The following is a 27,172-nucleotide window of genomic DNA, read 5'->3' on the forward strand; positions in this document are numbered from 1 at the left end:
TCTTTGAGACTGGATTTGAACTCAGGTCTTCCTGACTCCAGATGTAGCTCTCTATCCACTGTACCATATATACATATGATACACACACACAAACCTTTTTTTGTTTTGATTTGTTTTTGAGATTGGCTCTCTCTTTTGCACCCGGGCTGGAAGCAATGTGGCCACTCATGGGCCGGTGCCAGTGCTGATCAGCACAGAAGCTTTGACCTTCTCCTGGGCCAGCTTGCCACTCCTTTTAGGCAGCCTGGTGGCCCTCTGCTCCCAAGAGCTCCCCATATTAGTGCCAAACTTAGTGCAGACACTGAATTAGCTTCAGCCTTCCCTGGCAAGAGGGATTATATATGTGAGCCACCATGCCCAGCCATACACAAAACCATTCATGCACATACATCCACACACAGATATACATACTCATTCATACACATGGGCTTACAAACCTTGAGTTCTTACATAGTGATCACAGCAAAGTCTCCTTTGTCATGCCCCAAATTCAATCAGAAGACACATTTGATTTGGGGACCACTGGGTTTTGGCAATTTCTCAGTAGTTGTTCCCCCTTGCAAGTTCCCCATTAAGTCCTTGGATTCCTCTTGGTTCTCTGAACCCAAGAGGGGAAGTAAAATATGTCCTTCCCACTACAACTCCTCCTCCTCTAACTCCCAGCCAGATAGGAGAATAGCCCCAGGGGTAAGCAATTTAGAAGCTTTAGGGATTGTGTGGGGTGGAATAGCACAGCATCTTACATACTGGGTATCTTTCTAGTGGGAAAAGGGACTGGGAAACAGAGCTGGAAGGTAGGGATAGGACAGGAAGACTCACCATCTTATTTTTTAATCTCCTTCCACCTCCCCCTGCACACTTTTATGTAAATTTAAAAATGTTTTTTAATGTTGTCTATTTTTTATACCATGGTCATTTTCTGATATGCCCTAATTCCCTGATGAACTTACTTTTGTAGCAAAGAAAAGGTTTGGAAAACTAATGAGCAAAATGCAACATTCTAGTCCCTTAGTCCTGTCAGAAGTAGAGAAGTGTGTTTCATCGTGTATTATCTGGGACCACGATGGGTCACTGCACTTGAGCTAAGTTTGGCCACCTTTTAATGTTGTTTTTGTTTATCTGATTGTAGTCATTGTATATATTGTTCTTAGTTTTTCTTTCTTTGCTCTGCACCAATTCATATAAGTCTTCCCATGTTTCTCCGAGTTCCTCAGATTCATCGTTTCTTATAGCATGATAGTATTCCATTTCATTCATTTACCACAGTTTGCTCAACCATTCCGCAATCAATGACCACCCACTTTGTTTCTACTTTTTTTGTTGCCACAAAGAGTGCTGCTATGAATATTTTGTGATATATGGGACACCCACCAGTCTTGCAGACAGCCCTTTCCCCACCCACAAATTTTCAAACCCTGGTATCATCCCCAGCACCATCCTGGCACCTCTGGCGCAGTGAGTGCCTAGAGCTTGAGTCAGCCCAAGAAGATGGTTAGAATTTTGCCTCTTCTTCTAGAGGAGTGGGGGTGGCTAAGTCCCCAACCTGTTCATCCTGGCAGGATTCTGGAGTAAAAATGGACTTCCTTCTAAGCCTCATGCTTTAAGAAGGGTGAGATGCCTTTCCTGCCCCCATTCACATCCGCAGTTCCACATAGCTTCATGGGTGCTCGTGGTGCTGGCCCACCCCCACTCCCCTGACCACCCTCACCTCTTGCAGAGCTCGTGGGTGGAAGGTTGCGGAGGAAGCTGCCTCCGGCTCTGAGCGGATAATAGGATTTCATCAATAGACTGAGGGAGGTGATGTATGTTAAAGCACTTAATAGAAAAGAACTTCGTACAGAAGCCCAAATTCGATTTGGCCAATGAACTCAATTGCCGGCACGGCTGTGTTCCTGGAGGAAGGCTGGCCGGCATTTATACACATTACCCGGCAACACTTGGATTATTGCAGAGACCCAGGCCCTCTACTCCCCTGCTTTCTTTCAATCTACTCCTCTCTTGTTTCTCCTTTCCCATCATCTAAGTTCATAGGACCATAGGATTTAAAACCTGAAGGAGCCTTAGAGAACAATAACTCTCATGCCTGCACCCTGTGCACTCCACCCCTGTTGTATCCCCCTCCCAACAAGAAGGGAAGGGAATTAACTAAGATTATCCCTAGATATAGATATATAACTAAGATCATGACTTTAGCATAATGTAGCGGGGAGAGTGCTAACCATGTAACCATGAGACTTGGGTTTGAATTCTGCCTCCGGCATTTATGAGCTGTGTGTCTCTGGATGAGTTTCTTCCCCTATTTGAACTTCAGTTTCTTCATCTGTAAACTGAAACTGGGGCAGCTGGGTAGGGCAGTGGACAGAGCTCTGGCCCTGGAGTCAGAAGAACCTGAGTTCAAATCCAGCCTCAGATACTTACTAGCTATGTGACTGTGGACGAGTCACTTAACCCTGTCTCCATTTCCTCATCTGTAAAATGAGCTGGAGAAGGAAATGGCAAGCCCCTTTTGCCAAGAAAACCCCAAATGGAGGCACAGAGAGTAGAAACAACTCAACAGCAACAGCAAAAATGGAACTAGAATACTTGTACTATCTGCCCAGCAAGGCTTTTGTTAAAGCGATATAGAAACATAGGTTATAATTATTTATTTTTTTTAAAAGTCAATGAGGTAGGGTAATGTGGTGGAGAATAGACTAGTCTTGGAATCAGGAAGATCAGGATTTGAGTCCTGCCTCAGACACACACTAAGTTATGTGACCATGAGGTTAAACCACTTAACCTCTCATTGTGCCAGGAAGACAATAAATTAATAATAATAATAATAATAATAGCCAATATTTATATAGCGCTTACTATGTGCCAGGCACTGTTCTAAGTCCTTTACAAATATTATCTCTTTTGATCATCACAACCACCCTGGGAGGTGGGCGCTGTTATTATCAGCCCCATTTTACAGCTGAGAAAACTGAGGCAAACAAGAGGATAAGTGACTTGCTCAGAGTTACACCACTAGAAGTATGTGAGGTCACCTTTGAACTCAGGCTCCAGGACCAGCTCCCTATCCACTGTGCCAACTAGCAGCCCATAGGTTACAGACGAACTACCAGTCAGAAGAAATAGATGGAGTTTCTACACTAGGCGTTCCCTTCACCCATGAAATCACATAGCCAGGTTTTTTTGTGGGTTTTTTTTTAGAGGAAGTCCAAGGAGAGACTGAGTGATGAAAATGGATTTGACTCTTTTGAGAGCTGTGATACATCCGTAAACCCAAGCTTCCCCATCTGTAAAGTGAGAGGGTTGGACTAGATTCTCTCTAAGGCCTCTTTCCAGTTCTAAATTCTAAGATCCTCCATCCATATATTCGTACAGCGCTGATAGCCTCAAGTTAGATGGTTACAAAGGCCCTGGGAGTTGGGTTTCCCCTCCACTTCAAGCCCCGGGGACAGCTTCCCAAATAGTTTTGTCTCTTTTGAACTTCGAAGGTGGGCAGACCTAAAGCATCCCAGCACCAGTGCCAAGCTGTATGCGCCCTCCTCCTCACCCTTCCTCCCAAACTTACCACTTCCTCTTGCCTCCCCCGGGGAGCAGATGACATCACTATTTTAGGCAGCTAGGAATTGACCTACATTTTTACTGCCGTCTGTATCTGGGAGGGACTCCAAACATCCAGCTCCTCTCCTGGAGAGGAAGGAAAGGCCCCAGCTCACGATTTTCCACAAAGACCCTGCTTTCGGCCCAGTGCCCATACGGAGCTCCCCCAACGGCTCCTGGGCACTGCCCCCTCCTCCCTGTGGGGCAGGGCACACTCCGGCGTACCATAAGCAGTTATCCCACAGACCCAGCAGCTTGTTTCGTGCCATTGCTAACTATCTCTGACTAGTCACTGTAGCCAGGAGGGGGTTAAACCAGTGTGCCAGACCTAGCTTGGGCAGACACTGATGCTGGGCTGAAAGACAGCCTGGGTTGATTCATATTTCCCTAGGAACTCAGATGGGCTGAATTGGGGACTCCCTTAGGGACTAGAAGCAGAGAGCTCCCTTCAAACAAACCTGGTCTCCTGGGGCTTGTTAGAGACTCATCAATTACAGGGCAGCAAACAATTCCACTAGAAAGTCAGACTGATTGGCTTCTCTGGAGGGCAGGCAGCAGAAGAGTTTGCCCTGGGCCAAAGGGGAGAGTGGAGCACATGGATGATGGCAAAGGGGACGGGTTTTCCATCAGACCCTGGATCTATGTCCTGCTCCTGGATGGCCCACGTGGGAGGGAGCCTCAGGAGAGAGTGTTGGACAGCAGAGCCAAGGAGAGCAGGGAAGGAGTAAGATTCCAGATGGCATGCAGGCCCTTAGCCTCAGGCCAGCAAGGCCTTGAGAAAGCATAGGTCACTGTCTGCTCCAGGGAGCATTTGGCTTAAGAGGGGCCGTGGAGGCTGAGCCCAGTTCTGAGGCAGCATCACAGCTGTCCCAGGTGCAGACCCAGACAACAGACCTTTTCTGAGCTGGTCAGAAACACCGTCCCTGTGTGGCCAACAGAGAGGAAAGCTCCAAAAGCCTGTCATCTCTAAGGGGAAAGTGCTTCTCAAGAGCTAGAAAGAAAGAGCCAGAGGGATGCTTAAAGAGAAAGCACCGAGGACAGCCAAGGTTATGGGCCTTGCTCAGATGGGCCCTCTGCTCCCAGTGTCTCTTTCTCACTAGCCTAGCTCTAACGTGAGCCAGGCAAATGCCCTCACAACCAGGCCACTCAAGGTCATCTATCTCAATTCTGTCTTTTAACACAGAAAACAAAACAAAACAGAAAAACCTGAAGCCCAGAGAGGAAAAGGAATCTGCACAAGGTCTCCCAGAGACCTAATGATGGCCAAATGGCCTTGTACAATTATCCTCCTTCCATGCAGGAGATCCTTGAAACTGTCCTTTGAGGGTACAAGAGCAAGTGCTACATTTTGGAGTCAAAGGAACCAGCTTTGCCATTTAATACTTTAAAATATTGTTCAGGTGCAAGATGACAGGGATGGACTAGAGGATCAAAGGTCTCTTCCAGCCCTAAATCTGTGATACTGTGACCTTTTATTAGATTTTCCCAAATGGCCCATGTCTGTCAGCAAATTGGCCTTCTGTTTTTAGATTCCCAACACACCCTGGTTTCCAGTTCTGGCTTAGCCACTGATTGCTGTGTGACATTCAGCAAGTTCTTTGCCCTTTCTGGGCCTTTGCTTCCTCATATATCTAGGGTCCAACCCATCTCTTAAGTCTAAATGTGTGTGTGTAGAGTAGTAGAAAGAGCACTGTATTGGGAGACCTCTGCTCTTTAAATACATGAATGACCTTGGGTAAGTCATTTCCTCTGAATGAGCTTTGTTTTCCCTATCTGTAAAATAAAAGGACTGGACAGGATAATCTCTGAGGTCCATTCTAGTTCTAAATTTGCACCCAGGACTCTTGGCCCCAAAAGAGTTTGATGCTCTTCTCTTCGTAGTTTGTAGTACTCAGTGGAAATATTGCAAATGCTTGTACAGACAAAAAAAGAAGAAGAAATAAAGCAGTGTGGACCCCAGCAGAGGAGCTAAACTAAAGTGAAGGGCCGTTGTCTCAGCAATAGCAATAGGTCCTGGTGCACAGGATCACAGTTTTTATAGACTTGGCAGCCATTTCTTCTGAAGTGGCATTTCTAAACATTTACAAGATCGCCAGAAAATGCCTAGAACTGCTCTGTCCACTGGAAGGAAGGGGGACAAAACACCTACTGTGTGCCAGGCATAGTGCTAAGTGCATCACAAATAAGATTTCACTTGACCCCTAAAACAGCTCTGGGCTGTAGTTGTTATTATCTAAATCGCTTTACAGTTGAGGAGCTGGAGAAGGAAACGGCAAACCACTGACGTATCTGTGCCAAGAAAACCCCAAATGGGGTCACAAAGAGTTAGACATGACTGAAATGACTCAACGACAACGTGGCACAGTGGATAGAGCACAAGGTTGGGAGGTAAGAAGACCTGAGTTCAAATGCAGCCTCAGACACTTACTAGCTGTATGACCCTGGGTAAGCCACTGAACCCTGTTTGCCTCAGTTTCCTCACCTGTAAAATGAGCTGGAGAAGGAAATGGCAAATCACTCCAGTAAATTCTCCAAGAGAATTCCAAAAGGGGGTCATGAAGAGTCAAACATGACTGAAAATGACTAAACGACTAAACAACAATTGAGGAAACTGAGGCAGACAAAGGTTAAGTGACTGACCCAGGGTCACACAGCTAGTAAATGCCTGATGCTAGATTTAAACTTAGGTCTTCCAGACTCGAGGCCCAGCTCTCTATCCACTGCACCGCCTAGTTGCCTCTAGTGGTCTTCCCCCATAGTCAAAAGAGGACAAGACTTGAAGTTAGAAGGACTAAGGTTCAAATCCTGCCCCTGACACTTATTAGTTGTGAGAGACTATAGCTAAGTAGCTTAATCCCTCAGCACCCCAAGAAACTAAGCTGCAGAAGAGCCATTGATAATTATCTCTGTTGGTAGAGAGTGTTTCTATATCCGGGGCTCTCCATAGCCAATGAAATCATAAGCACCGGACAAAAGGATTGATCAATAAATTAGCATTCATTAAGTGCCTACTACGCACTAGGCACCATGCTAAGCGCCGGGGATATAAAGAAAGGCAAAAGGCAGCTCCTGTTCTCAAGGAGCTCGCAGTTGTTAAATCATATTTTCTTTCTGTCTCCACAGTATCTCTCTTACATCTCCCATTCTCTATACTCGCACATCTGCCACCCTAGTTCAAGACCTCATAGCTTCTCACTCGGACTATTACATTAGTCTTCAGGTTGGTCTCCCTGCGTCCATTCTCTCCCTTCTCCAATCCATCTTTCATACAACTGCCAACATGACTTTCCTAGAGCAGAGACATGATCATGTCACACCCTCCGCTTTTAATAAACTCCAGTGGCTCCCTATTACCTCTCAGATATGTTTGCCATTTAAAGCTCTTCATAAGCCAGCCCCTTCCATCTTTCTAGTCTTTGTATTCATTATTCCCTTCTGTGGTCCAGCAGTACTAGTATCCATGGTCTTCCTCAAACAATGCTCTCTCTCCTCATCTCAACCTCGTATAATAGCTGACTTCCCTCAAGACTGCCATGACACCTTCCATGTCCTTTCCAATCCCCCAGCTGTTAGAGCCTTTCTCTCTAAGGTTAAGTTTCATCTTCTCTTGTATGCACCTATTCATTATCTCTTCCAATAGAATGTAAGCTCCTTAAGGGTAAGGCCAGTTTGACCTTTTGTCTTTGTATCCTTAAACTCCAACACAGTGCCTGGCACATAGTACACCCTAAAATGCTCGTTGATGGGTTAATTAATTGATTCTACCAGGACCAAGAGCACATCTGGTTTTTCATATATATTCAAAATTCCTTCTCTTCTCCCCCAATGCCAGATACTCTGCATACAGTAGGTGCCCAATAAATGATTATTAAATAAATGAGCATTAGAATAAATAGCTGCTGTTATAATATGAATTAAGACAAAATTCATCTGTGCCATAAAAGTTTTTTAATAGTCATATTAATTAATGCTTCTTCCTGGAATTTCTCTAAAGACCTTTCCAAAGCACTCTCTGCTTACTTTCCTGAGTGAGTCAGAATTCCCCATGCACCTGGGCTGAAAATGACCTTAGAAACTGCAATGATCTTGACCATGGCTCTCTGGAGCAAATGGTAGTATGAAAATATGCTTAGTAGAACCCATGCTCATTGTCCAGGTAACTTTGAAAATACTTGCTGTCTAGAGTAAAGACTCAGAATACCCTTGTGAGGTCACACTTGCCCTCCTCCTGTCTCTGTGAAGAGAGGGTGGTTTGGTTTTTTTTGGAGACTTGTGATTTCATTGGTGGAGGAAACTCCTTCCACCAAAGCAGATCGACAATTGCCCTGAAATTTCTAGTCCTTAGAGAGTTGCCTGAGACCCTGAGAAGTCATAGGACTTGCCCAGGATTATATAGCTGGTATCTGTCAGGGCAGAGACTCGAATCTCTGTCTTTCTGACTGCAAGGCCAATTATCTAATACATCTCACTGCCTCTTGTAAAAAGGCATAGGGGGCAGAATTGGTTTAAATGGTGAGAAAGGGAAGCCCAGGTGGTGAAGAGGGGTATCTAAGGTCACACCGGGCATTCATTGGATTTCAGGATCGTCTAGTTCAACTCTTCCTTATTTTATAAATGAGGAAACTGAGGCCCAGAGGATGGTTGCAACTGCTAGGGGTCACACAGCTATTCCACAGTACGGCTAACATTCAAGCCCAGGACCATGCACTGCAAATCCAGAGCCCTTTCCTCTATTCTACATTGCCTCCAGCCTTGGCCCTAAGGCTAATCGGGGTCATTCTTGGCCCTGGCAATGGTGTGGTGCCCTTTCCATTGGAGCTGCCCTTGCCAGCTCCCAGAGCACTAAAGCAGCAGGACCTTGTGGCTGTGGGTCAGGGAGAAAGGGGTGACCGGTGATGGATTAGGAATTTGTTACTGTGGCAGCCAGGTGGCCTGGCCCATCCAGGATTGCTCTTTTGCTCATTATTAAATAATGCATCCTGATGGATTGGTCTGAAAAATGCTGCGTTGTGGGGTCAGGTGGCTCGGGTTAGTATTTTCTGGTGAGATTGATGGTTCTCGAAGGTCAAATTGAGAAAGCTATTCCTTGAGAAAATTGAGCCTATGGACAAAGAGAAAGTATTTGGACTGGTGGGGGAGAAGGGAAGAACAGAACCAGAAGCATTAACTTGGGGGAGGGAGAGTTAGAGATAGGAGGGTGCTGGTTACTTGGAGGGAATAGAGGAATTGAGGCAGGTACAAGACTGGAGGTTGGAACTCAGCAGGGCCACTGGCCAGAGAAAGCACCCTGTGCAGTCAGTACCATCCTCCCAACATAGGAATGCTGGTGAAACCAAGTATAAATGCCTATAAGAGGATGCCTGGAAGAGGAAAGGTGTCACAGGAATCGGGCAGCATCCTGAGAGGTCAGACTCATTTAGAATCACAAAATCATAGAATTGGAAGAGATCTCAAAGGTCATAAGATTTAGATCTGAAAGGAACCTTAGAGATCACCTACTTCAACTCTCTTATTTTGCAGATGAAGATCAGAAGGTTAAAGTAATTGCTCAAAATCACATTGCTAATAAGTGGCAGAGCTGGGGTTGATGAGGCAGTGTGGGGCAGTAGAAGAAGATCAGGGTGACAGAACCTTAGACAAATCTCTTAAATTCTCCAAGCATCACTTTCTTCAACTGTAGAGTGAAAGAATTGGACCAGATGCCCTTGAAAATCTTAAAGCATAAAATAAATGTCTTTTTAAAATTGCCAATAATCAGGGCAGCCAGGGGGCTGTGGATAGTGAATAGAGCTCCAGACCTGGAGTCGGGAACACCTGAGTTTACATGTGACATCACACACTTCCTAGCTGTGTGACCCTGGGCAAGATGATTTAGCACCTACCTGACAGGTTGTTCTGTGGATCAAATGAGATGATATTTGTAAACTAGTTCCTGGCACCTTGTAGATATGTAATAAATACCTGTACTCTACCACTTCAGCCTCCTGGCCCACCATCAACCCTAAATCCATGATCCCATTCTCCAGCTCAAGTCTATTCTCTTTCCACCAAACTACCTTGCCCCTCATGGGTTGCTAAGTACTACAGTGGGTAAAGCATCAGACCTGGATTCAGGAAGACCTCAGCTCAAATCTGGCCTCAGACACTTACTAGCTGTGTGACCTTGGGCAAGTCACTTAACCTTATTTGCCTCAGTTTCCTCATGTGTAAAATGAGGTGGAGAAGGAAATGGCAAACCACTCCAGTATCTTTGCCAAGAAAACCCCCAATGGGGTCACAAAGAGTCAGACACAACTGAAAAACGACTGACCGATAACAATAAAAACTTTATCTCTCTAGGAATCCCCCAGGCTGCCACTTGAAGAATGATATCCCCTCTGTTATATATTTGACAAAGAGTTCTACAGACCTCCAGTGACTTTGTAAAGGTTATGAGGAAAGGAAGGACTAGTTGTGCGTATATCGATCAATCAACATTTATTATATGCCAAGCATTGCGCTAGGCCCTGGGGACACAAAAACAAAATGGTCCATGACCTCTAGGAACCTTCACTCTATCAGGGGAGCTTTGGGTCTTTTTTTTTTTAGCACTAGTTGGCAGAAAACAGCGACAGCAGTAATAACGTACATGTATAAAGCTCTTTAAGCTTTACTAAGTGTTTTACATCTGTTGGTTCATGAGATTGGAAGTAGGGTCTATTTCTATCCTAGTTTTACAGATGAGAAAACTGAGGTTGAGAGACAATAGGAAGTTTGCTCAGAGTCATAAAGGTAGTAGATGTCTAATGGAGAATTTGAACTCAGCTCTTCTTAACTCCGAGTCTGGTGCTCTATCAGCTGCCTCTATCATTAACAATTTTTAAAATGACGTTTATTTTGTGCTTTGAGGTTTGCCAAGCACAAGACATTTATTGTCTCTTGAGTTTTATAACTGCCATAGGAAGTAAATACTAGTGATATTATTATCCTTTTTCTATCGATGAAGAAACAGAGGTTGAATCCCACAAGTAACTAGGAAGTATCAGAGGTGGGATTGTGAACCCAGCTCCCCTGACACCAAGTCCTTTGCTCTTCACACTGTACCATGCTTCAGCTTCCTTTTTCCCTCCCTGCTTCCTCCCGGTGAGGGCTCTAGCATCACAGAGAAGGGCTGACCAATCATTCTTCACCAGTTGGGTGACAGGGTATTGAAGAGATTCTTTCCCAGTCCTCCGTTTTACAGTTGAGGAAACTGAGGCAGATAAAGGTTGAGATTAGACTTCTTGGCTTGGCCCCATAGGACAGAGCTCAGATGAACAGACTGATTTCAACTCAGCATAAGGAAAAACTCCCCCAAAATGAGAGCTTTCCCAGTGAGGCATGGACTGTCTGGAGAAGTGAATTCAGGGGATTAAGCTTTGAAAGTTACATGTTGAATTTATTCTGTACTTAAAAAGAAAAGCAAGTTCTACATAATAGAGATTTGCAGATTCATGTAAAGGTCCGGTCTTCTGTACTACATACTTGGAAATGTTCCAAATGCTTGGAAATTTTATTTGGTGTTTGTAAAGTTCAGAATTAAAAAAAAAAAAGTTAAGAGAAGTAGTGAGTTGCTTGTCAGTGTAGGTATTCAAAGGGAGGCTAGAAACTCCTTTGTCAAGCGTATTATGGAAGGGGATCCTGCTTCAGGTCCAACTTAGACAATGTAAACTCTCAAGTCCTTTCTAATTCTAAGAATTCACCCTAAAAGGGCATTATTAACTTTGTCATTAAAAGAAGCATCTCTCTTTTAGCAGGATATAGTGTCCTTCCTTATCTCTTTTAATTAGATCTATCTTTGCTTTTGCTTTGCCTGAGATCAGGATTGCTACCCCTGTTTTTTTTTTTTTACTTTAGCTGAAGCATATTCTACTCCAGTCTTTTACCTTTACCCTGTGTGTATCCCCGTTTCAAATGTATTTCTTGTAAACAGCATATTGAAGGATTATGGTTTTTAATCCATTCTGCTATCCACCTCAGTTTTATGGGAGAGTTCATCCCATTCACATTCACAGTTATGATTAAGAAGCATCTCTAAGCACTGAGTGGGGAAGGGGTAGAGGAAGAGAAGAGCTACTTCCTCTAATCTCCTCCTCCTCTCCACCACTCCGCCCCCCGCCTTTTCAATACCTATAGATGAAATGAAAGAAAGTTAAGCAGGACCTTGGAAGTCACAGTAACGGGGTATGCATGTGAGGAGGGAGCCATGCAGGGGAGAGCAACTGTGTTCATAATAATAGCTAACATGTCTGTAGCATTTTGAGGCTTAGTAAGTTTTTGTATGAAGAACTCTGGGAGAGGAAACTCCTCCTACTCATACAGGTTAGTACCTGCCTTGAAACGTATAGTTTTAGAGAGTTGCCTGGGGGACCATGAGGATAAGTGACTTGCTCAGTGTCACACCATCAAAGTGAGTTTTCAAGACACTTGGAAGTTTGCAAAGTACTTTATATTGCTTATCTCACCTGAGCCTCCCAATAGCCTTCCAAGATAAGTACAACAGGCATTGTGTCTCCATTTTGTAGATGAGGAAACTGAGGCTCAGAGAAGTTAAATAATTTGCCCAGGACCACATAGCTAATAAGTACCAGAGGCTAATTTTGAAACCAAGACTTCCTGACTCTAAATCCAATTCTGTATACTGAGGGGTCTTACAAAGGCTTTCTCACAGTGACCCTATGGCAGATAGATAGCAAAGTGGATAAAGTGCTGGACCTAGAGTCAGGAAGACATGAGTTCAAACCCAATCTTAAACATTTAGTAGCTGAGTAACTCTGGGCAAGTTGCTTAACCTCTGCCTCAATGTCCTCCTCTGTGTTATCACCCCCATCTTACAGAGGATAAAACTGAGGCTAACAGTGTAGGTGACTGGTCCATGATCCCACCTGTAGTGTAGAGTCAGGATTCAGAAACAGGTCTCCTGAGTCCAAAGATAGCACTCATGTCCTCCGACATCTGAAGACGTTAGATGGGGAGCATAGTCTGGGTTCTTTCTCCAACAAGTTTGGCTTGCTGTGTGACCTTTGCCCAAGCCCCTGAGGTCTCTGGACCTCATCTCATCCCACCTCCGTTTGATAGGGCAGTAACGTGAATGTCTCCCGGGAAGGCAGATGACAGGACAGGGTCACAGGGACCTTTGAGGTGATCAGGTTTAGGCCCCTCATTTTCCAAATGAAGACAATGAGGCAGACAGAGGTAAAGTGCCTTGCCCAGGCTCAGACAGCTAATAAATGTCAGAGGGAGGATTCAAACCCAGGTCTTCCTGATTCTAGGTCTAGTATGCACTGAATCCATGACACAATGCTGCCTCTCCTGTAAGCAGTGGGAGCTGAACTCCTTGAGAGAAGCATGGAGATTCGTCCCTTCATTCATCTTCCCAGAAGTCACAGAAGTCTCGTGCCAAGGGTGTGGTGATCCTGGACTTCACCCCAGGTTGGGTCACTTGGGAGACCTAAGTGGTAGCTAAGGAGCCAGGAGAGATCTTAGGAATTCAGTCCTGTCTTCACCCTCTGCAGCCCAGGGAAGCATCAGGGAGGGGCATTCTCTTCTTCAGCTTCCATACTTCTTTCCTTCTTTGGGAGAAAAGAATATACTGAGCAGACCTAGCAAGTCCTGACCACTAAATAATTCATGGGACCAGTTCCACTGGGGGCTGGGAGATCAGAGAGCCCCAGCTACTGGCTTTGCTTGGGACAAAAGGACTAGAATGTGGGTGAGGGAAGGGAGAGGAGGGGGAGAGAGAGAAGGAAGGGGGGAGGAGAGGGAAGAGAGGAGAGAGGAAAGAGAAGGAGGGGAGAGAAGGAGCGGGGGTGGAGAGAGAGAGAGAGAGGGAGAGAGAGAGAAGGAGGGAGGGAAGGGGGACAGAAAGGGAAAAAGGAAGAGGAAGGAAGATTGGGGAGGGAGAGAGTGAGTAGAGAAGCTTATTCCCTTCCCACTTGAGGAAATTCCTTTTTCTACAGAAGCCAAGGGGATGGGTGACACTGCCTTTTTTCATGTGTTCCCTAGAGAATCCAGTTCAGCACCAGGGGACACACTTTAAGAGAACACTGAGAATCTACAGGGTACATTTGGAGAAGGGTGACCATAACAGTGAGTGAGAATCTAGAAATTGTCATATATGAAACAGTTGAAGAAATTGGGGTTATTTGCCTTGGAGACAAGGAGAAACCTGAATATAGGATCATAGATTTAGAGCTAGAAGGGTACACCCTGCCACTTTATAGATGAGGTTCAATGACTTGCCCAAGGCCATATAGGTAGTAAATGTTCAAGACAAGATTTGAATCCAGGTCATCTCATCCCACATCCAGTACTCCTTTCACTGACACCAAGCTATCTTATGAAAGGTAGTGAGGAGTAGAGGAGAAAGTTGGAGCCCCTCCCATGTAGCTGTGTACACTTTGTCTCCTTGGGCAGAGACTATAGATGCTTCTGGGGACCAGCCAGAGAGAAATCCCTTTCTCCCTCTCTAGAAGTCTAAGGGAGAGAGGTCTTTGGCAGTGAGACAAACTAACTTCGGTTAGGCCACCTCAAAAGAAATTGAAGGCCATCTCTTTTCATTCTTTATGGCCCCCAGAGTATGTGGCAATTCCTGGCTTGGTTCCTAATCCCCTTTGGCACAGATCCCACCCCCTCCACCCATCTGAATGTTACACTAAGGTATCAACCTGGTGCCTCTGGTCTCACATACCCTTTTGTAAGGGACTCAAGCACATGTCCCCCTCCCTGCAGCCAAAGTGCAAATGCCCGGTTCCATGAGAAGTATTCTAATCCAACCTTCTTGCTATACTTCAAATATCTGCAGAGTTGTCATGGAGAAGAAATAAGCCTGTAGGTCTATGATTCTAGAGGGCATCACTATAACCAAAGAGAAGGAGTTACAAAGAAGCCAACTTTGGCTCAGCATAAGAATGTTTTTTTCTGAATTGGGTGGTCCCATAGTTGATTTTAAACAATAGTGAGTTCCCTATCACTGGAGGTATTCAAGCAAAGGCCAGGTGTAACAACAATGTTGCTAGCAGCTGTTGTGGGGGTGAAAGACCGATCACACTAGCACACAGAAGGGCTGCTAGCACAGGTTCTTTGACCTGCTTTTCTAAGGAAAGCACCTTTAAGGAGTTAACAATCTTACTTTAATTAAATATACATATATCATTTACTTAGTTCAGGGGGAAAAGCCAGTACCCTGAACTTCAGAGCAAATACAAACAGAAATTACAAACATACGTTATATAAACAGAGCAAATAACACACAGAGATCAACAGGCAGACCGCTATCTGTCTGACCAAAGATTTACATAGCGACCAGAGAAAGAGGCACCAACATCTGGGTTTTCAAAGCTGAGGTGCTCCAGCCACTACCCAGAGTCTGGTCTGGTCAAATCACAGGACACTCTTCCATTGAGTGAGAGCCCCAAAACAAAACACCAACCTCAGATCTTATATACCCCGTTCAGGGCCCTGAGGGCTCAAAGGCTACTTAGCAAAAAGGTGTGGGGCCCGGGTCTCACATCTAGTTAGTGAAAAGGTTCTGCCTCTAATCAGCCCTCACTCTGTAGGCCCCACCTGAGGCCTATTCAATGGACAGGAAAGATCTTTCATTTAAGAATTGGCCTTACAACCAGATGATTTTTTTTTCCCCGAAGATGCTGAAGTTACGTTTTCACTATTTGATGGTAGGTTGGACTAGGTGATACTCTATAGTTTCTTCCAACATGGAGATTCTCTTGCTGTGGTTCTACATCCTGGCCTTTTTTCCTTCCCTTCCTTGGTGCAGTCCTATCTGTTCTCTGAGTAGAAAGCTTCTTTGTTTTTAAAGCTAATTAGGTTTGTTAGGCTTGTCCCTTCTAGGAAAAGGCTTCTCACTAGGGCCAAGGGTTACCTAGCTATGCCAAATTGGGGCATAGCTACAGGGGAGGGAGTCCCCAACGGCCCAGGAATCAAGGTTTAAGAGACATCTTGGCACTAGCAGCCAGAAGGACTAGGCAAGCGGAGCTTCAGGAATCATAGATTGTAAGAGCTAGAAGGACCTTAGAGTTCATCTAGTTCAAAGCCCTCATTTTACAGAAGAGGAAACCAAGATCTAGAGAGAAGAAATGATTTCCCTAAGGTTGTTCAGGTAGTAACAGAGTGAAAAAAAGTTCTTCTGTCTCACTCACTGGGCAGGAATGTACAGACAGAATTCAAGACTTTTTCTGGGCAGCAGCTAGAGTATGCAGAAGAAAGGAAGCCATAGAGTCAAAGGTCACGGAGGCCTCCGAGCCACACAGACAGCCCGGTGCCCTGGGGAAGCAGAAGGGGATTGGGTCGCCTCCAAAGTCTGAGTGATCAAAGAGCCATTCGGCCATGCCAGCTCCCTCCCCCTGCTCTCCTCCTGTGCCCACAAGCTGCTGGGGGAGAGCAGAGACTCTCCTTAGAGATGCAAATTCTCCTCATTATGCCCCAAGTGAATCTGGCTTGGCAGGAGCCTCGTCTTGGTTTCATGCTAACCATGATGACCAGAGCCCTACACACACACACACACACACACACACACACACACACACACACTCTGCTACTCACATCCCTAGGTAATTCCAACAGGGAAAATTGATCTCAAGAAAGAAACTGAAGAAATTCCATAGGGGCCTTGATGGGTACTTGCCATAGAACAGAGAACGGGACCTGAGTTACTGCTGAACTTCACCACTGGTCATCAGCAACTCTAGACTTGTGAGCTTGATATTTGGCAACCAGCCACTCTCATTATAATCTTCCTCATTCTTCCTATGGCCTCTCCTGAGTCCCATTGATTTTTTTTCTCAGTATGATCCATAAGATATAATGATCAGGAATATCAGAATGGAGTGGGACAGACACTAGATAGCGTTTATATAGTGCTTTGAGTTTTGCAAAGCACTTAAAACACCTTTTATTTTATCCTCCCAATAGCCCTGAGAGATTGGTGCTATTATTATCCCCATTTTTCAGTTGGGGAAACTGAGGCAAACTGGTAAAGTGGCTTGCTCAGGGTTACACAGCTAGTAAGTTTCTAAGTCTGGATTTGAACTCAGGTCTCTTTGGCTCAAAAGTGCCAACATTCTATCCACTGTACCACTTGGCTGCCTTAAGGGGCTATATTGTAACACAGAAGAGTTGTTTTATAACCCTGCTCTTTGGGGCCTCAAGCAGCAAGCATTTATTAAGCCTGGACTGTGTGCCAGGCACAATGCTAGAGACCGGGGAGACAAAGACCAAAAAAAATTCAATAGTCTCTGCCCTCAAGGTACTTATATTCTATGGGGGAACAACATTTACACATATTTATAAATGTACCTGGGACACCTACTGGCTGTGTGTCTATGGGCAAGTGACTTTCCCTCTCTATACTCTAGGTCAGAAGTGTCAAACATGTGACCCATGGGCCCTGCGCAGCCCCACAACACATCCAGAAACCACATTAAACTATATTTGGGAAGTATTTAACAAAAGAAATAAAAATACAATAAAATGTAGATAAAGTTAACATGTGGTTTTCTAAGTCAACACATGCCCATTGGGATGCTTGTGGATTAATGGCCCTGTTTCTATTCAAGTTTGACTCCACTATTCTAGGCAACTCTCTAAAATGTAAAATATATATAAAAAGTAAGTGCCAGGTCATTTCAGAGGCACTAGCAGCTGGAGGAGAGTCATCGAATCAAGATAACAGTCATGTATGGAAGAAAAGTCCCATGTAGGAAATGGCCCTTGAGCTGAGCTGTGAAGGGAGCTAGACATTAATATGGTTTCCTGAAGCTCTTACTGACCATACATTTATTCATTCATTCAAGAAACATTGAATCTATGCATACTAAATGCAGTCAGTCAATCAATAAGCATTTATTAAGTGCCTACTGTGTGTCAGACACTGTGCCAAACACTGGGGGTGCAGAAAGAGGCAAAGGACAGTCCCTGCCATCAAGGAGCTTATAATCTAATGATGGGGACAACATTCAAATAACTATATACAAGCTATATAGAGGGCCCTGTGCTGCCAAGTTTAGTTCAGGCATAGTCCCTGCTTTCATGTTATTTTATGTCTAACACTTTCATTAGACTTACAGTCTAATAGGGGGATAAGACACAGACATAGATGATGCTAAAGTGCAACGTTGCAGACTTAGATGCATTAAATTTGTAAAACAAAGCGCCAAACAAAGTAGATAGGACAAGGTTGTTACCCACCTGGGGAAACAGGCAAGGCTTCTTGGAGGAGGTGGAATTTGAAATGGTCTTTAAAGAAGAGGTAGGAAGGAAGGAAGGTCCTTCCAAGCATGAGGAGCAGCTTGAATAAAGGCATTGAAGTGGAAAAGCACAGGGGACATAAGAAGGCAGAGTAATATAATTTGGCTGGGGTGTAAAGCTGGGGACCGGATCTCTGCTTTAATTGGTATTTGGAAGTGCCAGACGAGGAAACTTCTCCTACCGATCATGTCAACATCTTCTCTACAACTTGTGGCCTGTAAGAGAATTGTCTGGGGGCACAGGGAGGTTAAACAACTTACCCAGGCTCACATGGCCAGGATGTGCCAGATGCAGCAGTTGAATGCAGGTCAGCCTGGCCCCAAGGCCAGCTCTCTATCCACTACGCCACACTCACTAGGTAGAAGGGAGTGATATTAAATAAGGTTGAGGTTAACTGGGGTCATATTATGGAGGACCCCAAATGCCAAGCATGGAAGTTTGAATTTTACTCAGAAGGCAATAACGAACCACCTAAAATCTTTGAGCAAGAGGCATGACACAGCCACATCCGGCAGCAGAATGAAGGATGGGCTGAAGCAGGTAGATGTGTTAGGAAGGTGTTGTAAAAGTTCAAGTGGATGATAGCGATTACCTGTATTAGAATATTGGGAATAAGAATAGAGAGCAAGAGACAGGCATGAGAGATGTTGTTGAGGTGGAATCAAAAGGATGTGATCATCAATTGGATATAAAATGTGAGGGAGAGGGAAGAGAAATCCCCAAAGTTAAGCTAGTAGGTAGTGGGGCAGCCTTACCCTGCTGGGCTTCTCCTGACACGTCTTTAAACTGGAATACACCCTACAAGGCTGTGGAGTGAGTAGACAGAGTTAGCTATTCTCTACCCAAAGCCAAACTACCAGAGAATGTCTAAAAGACCAGGTGCCAATCAGGGATGATCGACCCCTTTCCACACCCATGGCAGACCTTTCTGGGAAGGTCTGGCACATCTCTGAATCTGGCATTACTAGGCAGATGGAGACAAATGAGAGGAAGTGGAGAAGCGAGTAACACGAGTGATTAAGGGGCTGGCAGGATTGATTTATGAGTAGGGGGAAGATTAAGGGAGTTAAATATGTAGAATGTGGATAAGCAACAGCTAAAGGGAGATATAACTGTCTGCAAGTATTTTTAAATCCTCCTATTGGAGGAAGAAGAATCAGTACAATGGAAAGGGTATCACTATGAAGAGAAGGATGAGCTTAAAGTAGATTAAGCAGGGGAAAAATGTTGGTTAAATGTCAGGAGAAAATTTGAGTGATAGTAGACACACAGGCATGCACAGAGTGTGGGCATATTCCTCCCCATGAAAGAGAAACTCAAGTGTACAGAGATCTTGAGACCTATACGATGGGATATGTTCAATCCGTGACTTAATAATAGATAGCATTTATAGAGTGCTTTAAGATTTGCCCAGCATTTTACAAATATTATCTCATTTGCTCCTCAAAACAATCCAGGGAAGTGGGAGCTATTACTATCCTCATTTTACAGAAGAGGAAACTGAGTCAAAAAGGCTAAATGACTTGCTAATGAGTTTCTGAGGACAGATTTCAACTGAGGTCTTCTTGACTCTTAAGTCCAACACTCTATCCGCTAGATCACCAGGCTGTCTCAAAGATAGACTGGAATTTAAGAATGCCTCAAAGGACCAATCTCCACCAGTTGACACATTGCATTTTTTTATCCATTAGGCAAAGAAAGTAGAGGTAGAATAAAATATTTTATTTCAAGTATTATTGTAATAATTTTTGTGTCACTTGATGCACCTAGCTTCTAGTTTAATACATTTTAGCCAATTGCACATCTCCCAAGAGTGACCTTAGGGATGGGCTAGGTCTAGGTACACCTATGAGGGAATTCTAAATTGATTAGGGGAAGTCCTGAAAATTCCAGGCCACAAGATTTTCCAAGCATAATAAGGGTAATACCCTGGGATTCATCATAGAATCACAATATTTAAAATTAGAAGGGACTTTAAAGATTATCCAGTCTAATACTCTCATTTTACATACGAGAAAACTGATGTCCAGATGGGGCAATGACTTACCCAAGGTCACACAGGGAATATGCAGCAGAGACTGGATACATAAAATCTTAGGGCCAGAAGAGATTTTAAGAGGTCATTTAGTCCATCATCTGTTTCCTGGCAGGAAGTCCCATAAATCATCTGGGACCCATAAGTTTGGCCTTTAAAGACCTCCAGTGTTTGAGAACCCTCAAGAGCCCAGTGTTCTTCCTCTTACTGAATATCAGTCCTTCCAGTTATGTCCAAATGCACTGGTTTCCTTGTTCTCCTTTGTTACTATTTGATTAGGAGAATGAAGGTATAGGTGACCATGCTAGTGATAGGAAGGAGGATGTTTGGGGGTGGTTAGGGGAAATAGACACAGACCTGGTCTTATGAACAACCAAAGTAGATAAACACTGTCTATCAATTAGGGAATGACTGAATAAATTATGGTATGTGATTATAACGAAATACCATTGTGCTATAAGAAATGATGAAGAGAATGGTTTCAGAAAAACCTGGGAAGACTTATATGAACTGATGCAAAGTGAAGTGAGCAGAACCAGTAAAACAATTTATACAGTAACAGCAATATTGTAAAGACAATCACTTCCGAAAGACTTACTAATTTTGACCAACACAATGATCAACCACGGTTCTGAAGGACTCATGATAAAACATGCTACCGCCCTCCAGATAAAGAATGGATGGATTCACAGTATATTGAAACATATTATCTTCTCTTTCCTTTTGTTTTTTTTTTCTTGGACATGGCTAATGTGGGAATTTGTTTCCCAAGACTCTACATATTTGTAATAGATTGAACAGTGGGGAAAGGGCAGCAGTATGGAGTTAAATGTTTAACAACCGGCTCTCTGAGGTAAAAAATATATATATAGAAAAAGCGCTTTAAAAAAATAAGTTTTTATTGACATTTTTGCTTTTTTATATCGTCACAGTTTTCATTGGTTTTCCTCCCTCCCCCCTTCCCAGAGAGCCATCTTAATCTAACAAATAGTATTTTTAAAGACAGAAAAATAGAAAGAAAAAGAAAAAATCAGCACAACCAATTAATATATTGAAAAAGTCAGAAAGCCTGTACAATGTGTGACTCCCATGGAGCTCCCACCCCCACCAAGGAGGGGGTTGAGGGTGTCTTTTCATATCCCTTCATAAATGACACTTGAAAATCAGTATGAGCTGGCCCCAACATACCTCTGTGTTGTAAAAGGGAAAATTCAGAGCATCAAAGAAAACTCTGCCCACTTCATAACTATAGCCTAGAACTAGCCATGCTCTACATCATATTGGAAAGGAGCAATGAAAAGCAGTACAACTGGTCAATCAAATATTCTGTTTAACAGAGGTCAGATAGTGCTGAATCTATCATGTGGCTAGATAATGGATTTGAGGGGAGGGTGATGAGTGAGGAGATGGGTGGAGAAGGGTGGAGATTCCTTTCTCTTCTGAATAACCCAGAAAATTCCCACAACTAGCACAAACTGGAAAAAAAAATATTGTAAAGCCTTTGTCTCTTGGATAGTAAAAGCTGGAAAAGAAATGCTTAGAAACAGATAAACAACTTTTAACACTTGTTGGACCCCTCTCATCCAAGACTTTCTAAATGCTTCAAAAACCTTTCCTTCTACTCTTCTCAGCTGAGGTTGCATCCTTAACCTTGAGGCCCCTGAGGAATTCTGGTGAAATTCTGTCCTGTTAGCTCAAGGGATCCCTAATGACTCATATGATGTCTCCTGTCTTGTGTCCTCTCAGGTGTAAATGCAACCTCCATGCCAACCTGTGCTCCTACAAAGAAGGCGGCCTTCAATGCGAATGTGAACACAATACCACCGGCCAGGACTGTGGCAAATGCAAGAAGAACTTTCGAACCCGCTCATGGAGAGCAGGGTCCTACCTGCCTCTCCCTAATGGCTCCCCTAATGCATGTATGTATAGGAAGGAGCTAATCCTGAGGCTGGGGATGGCCCTTGGGAGGTCATTGTGTTCATCCCCCTGCCTCTGAGCAAAATGACATCCTTAGCCATCTCTAATAATATAGTAATAATAATAACATTTGCATAGCATTTTAAAGTTTTCCAAACACTATGTTATCTCATTTATGATTTAAGTAGGTATTTTAATTATAGCTCTTTTGCAGATGAGGAGACAAGCTGAGAGGTTAAGAAATTTGCTCAGAGTTATATAGCTAGTAAATAGGTAGGAATGAGGTAGGATTCAAACTCATGGCTTCCTGACTCTAAGTCCAACTCTGTATCCACTCTAATACCAAGATTCTCCAATGTTTCATGTCTATACAATCCAGGATCTCCTGACTATAAGGTGCCTCTAACCCAAGAAGCTGGTTGGTGCAGTCAAAAGAACAGTAGCTTTGGAGGTCAGAAGGCCTCTGTTCAAATCTTTGGTGACATCGTTCGAGTCATTCAGAGTCCCTGAGCCTCAGTCTCCTCGTCTGTAAAATGAGGGGGTTAGACTAGTTACCGTCTGAGTTTTCTTCTGGCTCTAGACCTATGTTCATGTGATAAGTCTCACCCTCAGTGGGTTCAGAACACCACTCAGAAAGCATTTCTTGTTCTTAAAGACGACAATGAAGTCGGTCACTCTTCAATCTTCCTCTTTTCTAAGGGAGGGCATCTTTGGTGGGATGGGCAGCCCTGGAGGGAAGCAGCACATGTGGTGGAAAGGGAGCAGGGTTTTTAGTCAAAAGAGCCACGCTCTCTCATTTACCTGTGTGACCTTTGTCAAGTGTTTAACCTCTCTGGGCCTCAGTTTTGTCATCTGTAAAATGAGGAAGTTGTATTAGAAAACCTCTAATGTCCCTTCCAGCTCAAAATCGTATGATCTTGTTAGAATCCCCAACAAGGAGCAGGGCCGGCCAGTTGAGAGGGTCTGCAGGTCTCTCCATAGGTGATCTCAGAAATTTCCACAAAGCAGTGAGTCCCACAGGACGTCACCTGTGATGATGGGGAGGGAGAGGACACCAAAGTTGGTGATATCATTTGTGGAAGCAGAAAGACCTTTGGTCTCTGGATGTACCACCCCTGGGACCCCAGCCCACTTGAAGGCCTTAAACACAGCTCAGATTTGCAAATGTCACTGCTTGGGTTTCTAATGGCCTTGCCTGGAAAGGGAGGCTTAGCCTTGCTCTTTTGCTTCTCCTCTCAGTGGGTGAAAGATTTATGTGGCTTTAAGATGATCAAAGCTAAAATACAGTCTGCGAGGGCCGTGACAGGAATGTTGTGTGTGTGCCAGGGACGGGAGACGACAGAGCCTTTGAAAGAGAACGAGCTTGTCAGCTGCTGGATAGCGCTTGTGGGTCTTCAGAGAGCAAGGAGAGCATTCTGGGGCTATGATGAGCACTCCGTGACTGCTGCCTCCTCTCCTGTCTCCCTTTGTCTCTGGTTGTCTCCAGTCTTTATTTTCACTTACTCTCTATTTTCCTGTCTCTCTGTCTCTCTCTCTGTTTCTGTCTCTCTGTCTCTCTCTCTCTCATCAGCCTCACTCTGTTGAAGTCATCTTTCTCTTTCCTTTCCTTCTTCCTCTCTTCTTCCCTTTGTGTTCCACTTACTCTTTTTCTCCCCCTTTGTTCCTCTCCTCCTTTTCCTTCCAATTTCCTTCTCTCTCCCTTTGTTCCTACCTCTTCTTCTAGGAGCATTTCTTCCCCTTCTTTCCTCTTCCTCTCCTTCTTTTCTTTTCTTTTCCTCCTCCTCTCTGCTACCTTCTCTCCATGTGCTCTCTCCCTCCCTCCTTGTGGAGAGTGTTCTTCCAGGCCCTTTGACATCCCCATTCTAAGATGCCTTCCCTTCTCTTGTCTGACCCTCGGTCCTCACCCAGTGCCCGAAGATCCAGCCTTATTTCTTAAATGAGGTCTCCTTTTTGCTCCAACCCATGGTTTATTTCATATCCCTAGTAAACTTTAAATGATTTAGAAAAGCCGTCTGCCTCTTGCAGCTTCCTTTGCAGCCTGGTGATTTCACATCTAGCAAATGGCTCCTGTATCATTTCGTATACTCAGAGAACTTTGGAATATCTGAGTTGAAAAGGGCCTTAGAGGTTACTCTAGTCCAACCTTCTCATTTTTTAGTTGAAGAAAATGAGAATCTGCGAAGGAGTGTGATTTGCTCAAGATCAGATATTTAATAAGTGGCAGAGCTGGGATTCAAATCAGATCATAGGATCATAAATTTGAAAGTGGAAGGAACCTTAGAGTCATGGAGTCTGATTCCTCCCTTCCCCCACCCCCGCCCCACTCCACCTCATTTTACTGATATAGTAACTGAGGCCTAGAGAGGTTAAATGACTGGCCCAGGGTCACTCGGCTAGTAAGAATCTGAGATGGGATTTGAACCCATTCTCTGGCCCCAAGTCCATTGTTCTTTCCAATATGCCAAACCTGCTTCTTCATATCAATTTGACAAATATTTAAGTGTGTCTGCAAAGCACTGTGTCGCATACTGAGGATTCAAGGTTAGGTGTGACACATGGGTCCTGTTCTCAAGGGGCTTTCTAAAGTGTGGGAAGAACAAGTATGCGAGTAACTACGATACAAGGTGGAGTAAGAAGTACACAGAGAAATCCATGTAACTACTTTGATATTCTCCTCCCTTCCTGCCTTCCCTTATAGGAAAGGAAACATACCTCTGCACAGGGGAAGGCTTTTTGCAGGGGAAGTTCTTTCATTGGATTTGGGAGGAAGAGTATGGCAGGGAAAGCCATGGCAGCTACAGCATGTTTGCAGGAGGTCCCAGATTTTCCCTGGAGTCTCTTGGAGTTGGCTGAGATGCTCCTGAGGCTTAGAAAGAAGTGCTTTTGTGTTTTCTTCTAGCTTGGTGGAGAGTAATAGTGTTTGGGGGCAGGGGGTGGAGTGGCCGGTACAGGAGGAGAATCTGGAGTGAATTATTTCTGGATTCCCCCAGCACCTTGGGAGAAAAATGCAGCCCCCTCCTAATCCACATCACACCCAGTGAAGGATTCCACCTCCCCTTTGTGTCCTCGGAAATGCCCCCAAACCTAGTTGGCGACCTTTTCTTTCAGGGCCAGGGTATCTTCAACCTAGAGGTGGATCCTCATCACAATCTCCCTTCCTCCTCCAGGAGACATGAACCCTCTTCAGAGAGTAAGCTCCGTTCCTCCGGCCCCGTAATGTGACCTTGTCTTCTCTCTCCTCTAGGTGCGGCTGCAGGCTCCGCCTTTGGCAGTAAGTAAAGACCTAGAGAACCGAAAGAAGGTTGACATCCTTATTGCATGAGCCTGTTTGCACGGGAAAAAAAAACGAAGGGACTTTAATGTTCTTTCTGTGCCTGCCAGCCATCCATCTCGTTCCTCTAATTGTGTCTCATTTGCTGTCCCCCTCCTCCCTCCCCCAGTCTCTTCTGATTTCTTTTTTGTTGTTTTGCTGCACCCGGCAGCTTACTGCCTCTTTGGTTTCTCCCCTAGAGCTTCATTAACACTGCCTTGGAAAAAAGGAACAAACTGGACTTTTTGCAAGTCCCCTTGACCCCCCAGTGAACTCCTCCCTCTTCTCACTACCCAGCCTCTCCTCTTACCTGCCCCTCCTGGCTGGTGGGCAGTGGCACCCAGAGGGGACTCCATTGCTGGTGATTTTCCTTATAACCAGTGATGGATTTAAGTTCTAAAGTCTTGATCCAGCTTGGGTAAAGGGTCATTGTTTTTTTTAGCCTTCCATTTAGGGAAACCCATCTGATATCCAGACACCAAGTAGTCAAGTGTCAGAGCTGGGGGAGGACAGTCAGGACCAGAGAGTGGGGGAACTGAGAGAGAATCAGGGAGGCCTTCTGAGGAAATGATGTGGAAGTTGCTGTATGTTTAACTTTCATTATTTCCTATTTTTCTCCATGGGCTGGAGAGGCCATACCAACTTTATTCTTAGGGCTGATCCTAAGCAACTACCTATGTTGCTTCCTCCTTACCCAGGATGCTGGTGGGGGTGGAAAATGTCACAAGAATGCTCCTGGATCCGATAGGAGACATGTATCCATTTGGTTTTCCTAATGTCTTGCAAGGAATAGATGGTATTTCTGACACGGTCATTCCCTTTCCCTCCTCCAATTCCCTTTCTCCATCTGCCCCACTCTTGTTTTCCTCATGTCTTGCCAGGAATCAGTCGGCCACAGAAGGTCACTATCCCCAAGGTCACTGCCACCTTGATGGCCCCTGGGGTGGCCATCACCACTTCTACTCCCACAACTCCCACCACACAAGCCCTCACCCTTCCCAGCACCCAACAATCCACAGGTGGGTACCAGACATAGACTCCCATTCCCCAATAGTGCATAGCAAATAATTCTGGCTGCCCTATCCCATTCTTAGATAGTTGTCCTGCCTTTCTCCGTAGTATCCCTTGTTACATCAGAGAAGAAATTAGTCTGATCACTGATTCATAGACCCTTAGAGCCATTGACTTTTGGAGTTGGATAAGACCTTACAGGTCATCTACTCCAAGCTCCCAACCAGTAGAGGAAACCTTCATATAACAGGGGATTAAATGCCAGTAGGGACATGATTCTCATCTTCTTGATTGCTTGCCATGCTAGGGTGGGGGTGGGGGGCAGACAGGGAACAGAACTACTAAGTGATGTCCTCTCAAACCTGGCAAGCATCATTGTCTGGACACCTTGTTGGTTAAGTTGACATAAGCTGGGTCCCTGGAAGTCTGGCAAGTGGCTTCCCCAAGTCATGTCAATAGAACCTAATTAATGGAAGTGACTTGATAGGGAAAGGGATGATCCCTGAAGTTTCCCTTGTCCTTTTAGACTGACTGGGTGGGAGCTGGGTTATTACTTGACTAGCCTGCTTTCTCCCTTTCCTATCCCAGCCCAGCAATGTCCCCACCACCCTCAGACCCATAGCCATTGTAAGACACAAGATTAGATGGAGAGCTAATTCAGTATGATCTCATGCTACCAGGCATGGGAACTGGATATAACTAAGGCCCAGATGTTGTTGCTGTTGTGTTGTTTCTCCCAAGAGGTGAATTTTCCAGCTATTAAGACTTGAAGTAGATGAGGAGCAAGGGATATGCAGAGTCTGTTTAGGGGGAAAGACGGGAAAGCCCACTGTTTGTTTCTAAATTTTCCTGGGGGAAACAGACTAAGCGCATCTTCATGAAGAGGAAAACAGAACTGGGTTGAGGAAGAAGTGGGACAAGAGTGAGGGGAGGGTGGTCCCTAGGACAGGATGATCCTTAGGAACTTTATCAGGGTTGCCCCAGTTCCTAGCCCACCAGACAGAGCCCAATACTGAGGGAGGTTG

General features: G+C 44.7%; 1 protein-coding gene across 1 annotated transcript in view; it reads left to right on the forward strand.

Moving 5' to 3' along the window:
* NTNG2 (netrin G2) overlaps positions 1-27,172 on the forward strand; it is a 100,291-nt gene that overhangs the window by 53,343 nt on the left and 19,776 nt on the right. The window contains exons 4-5 of the mRNA XM_036748224.1: positions 21,656-21,828; positions 25,071-25,097. Of these exons, the coding sequence (XP_036604119.1) occupies positions 21,656-21,828; positions 25,071-25,097 (200 nt within the window). The remainder of the gene's footprint in view (positions 1-21,655; positions 21,829-25,070; positions 25,098-27,172) is intronic.

This window comes from Trichosurus vulpecula, chromosome 3, assembly GCF_011100635.1.
Source record: "Trichosurus vulpecula isolate mTriVul1 chromosome 3, mTriVul1.pri, whole genome shotgun sequence".
NCBI lineage: Eukaryota > Metazoa > Chordata > Mammalia > Diprotodontia > Phalangeridae > Trichosurus > Trichosurus vulpecula.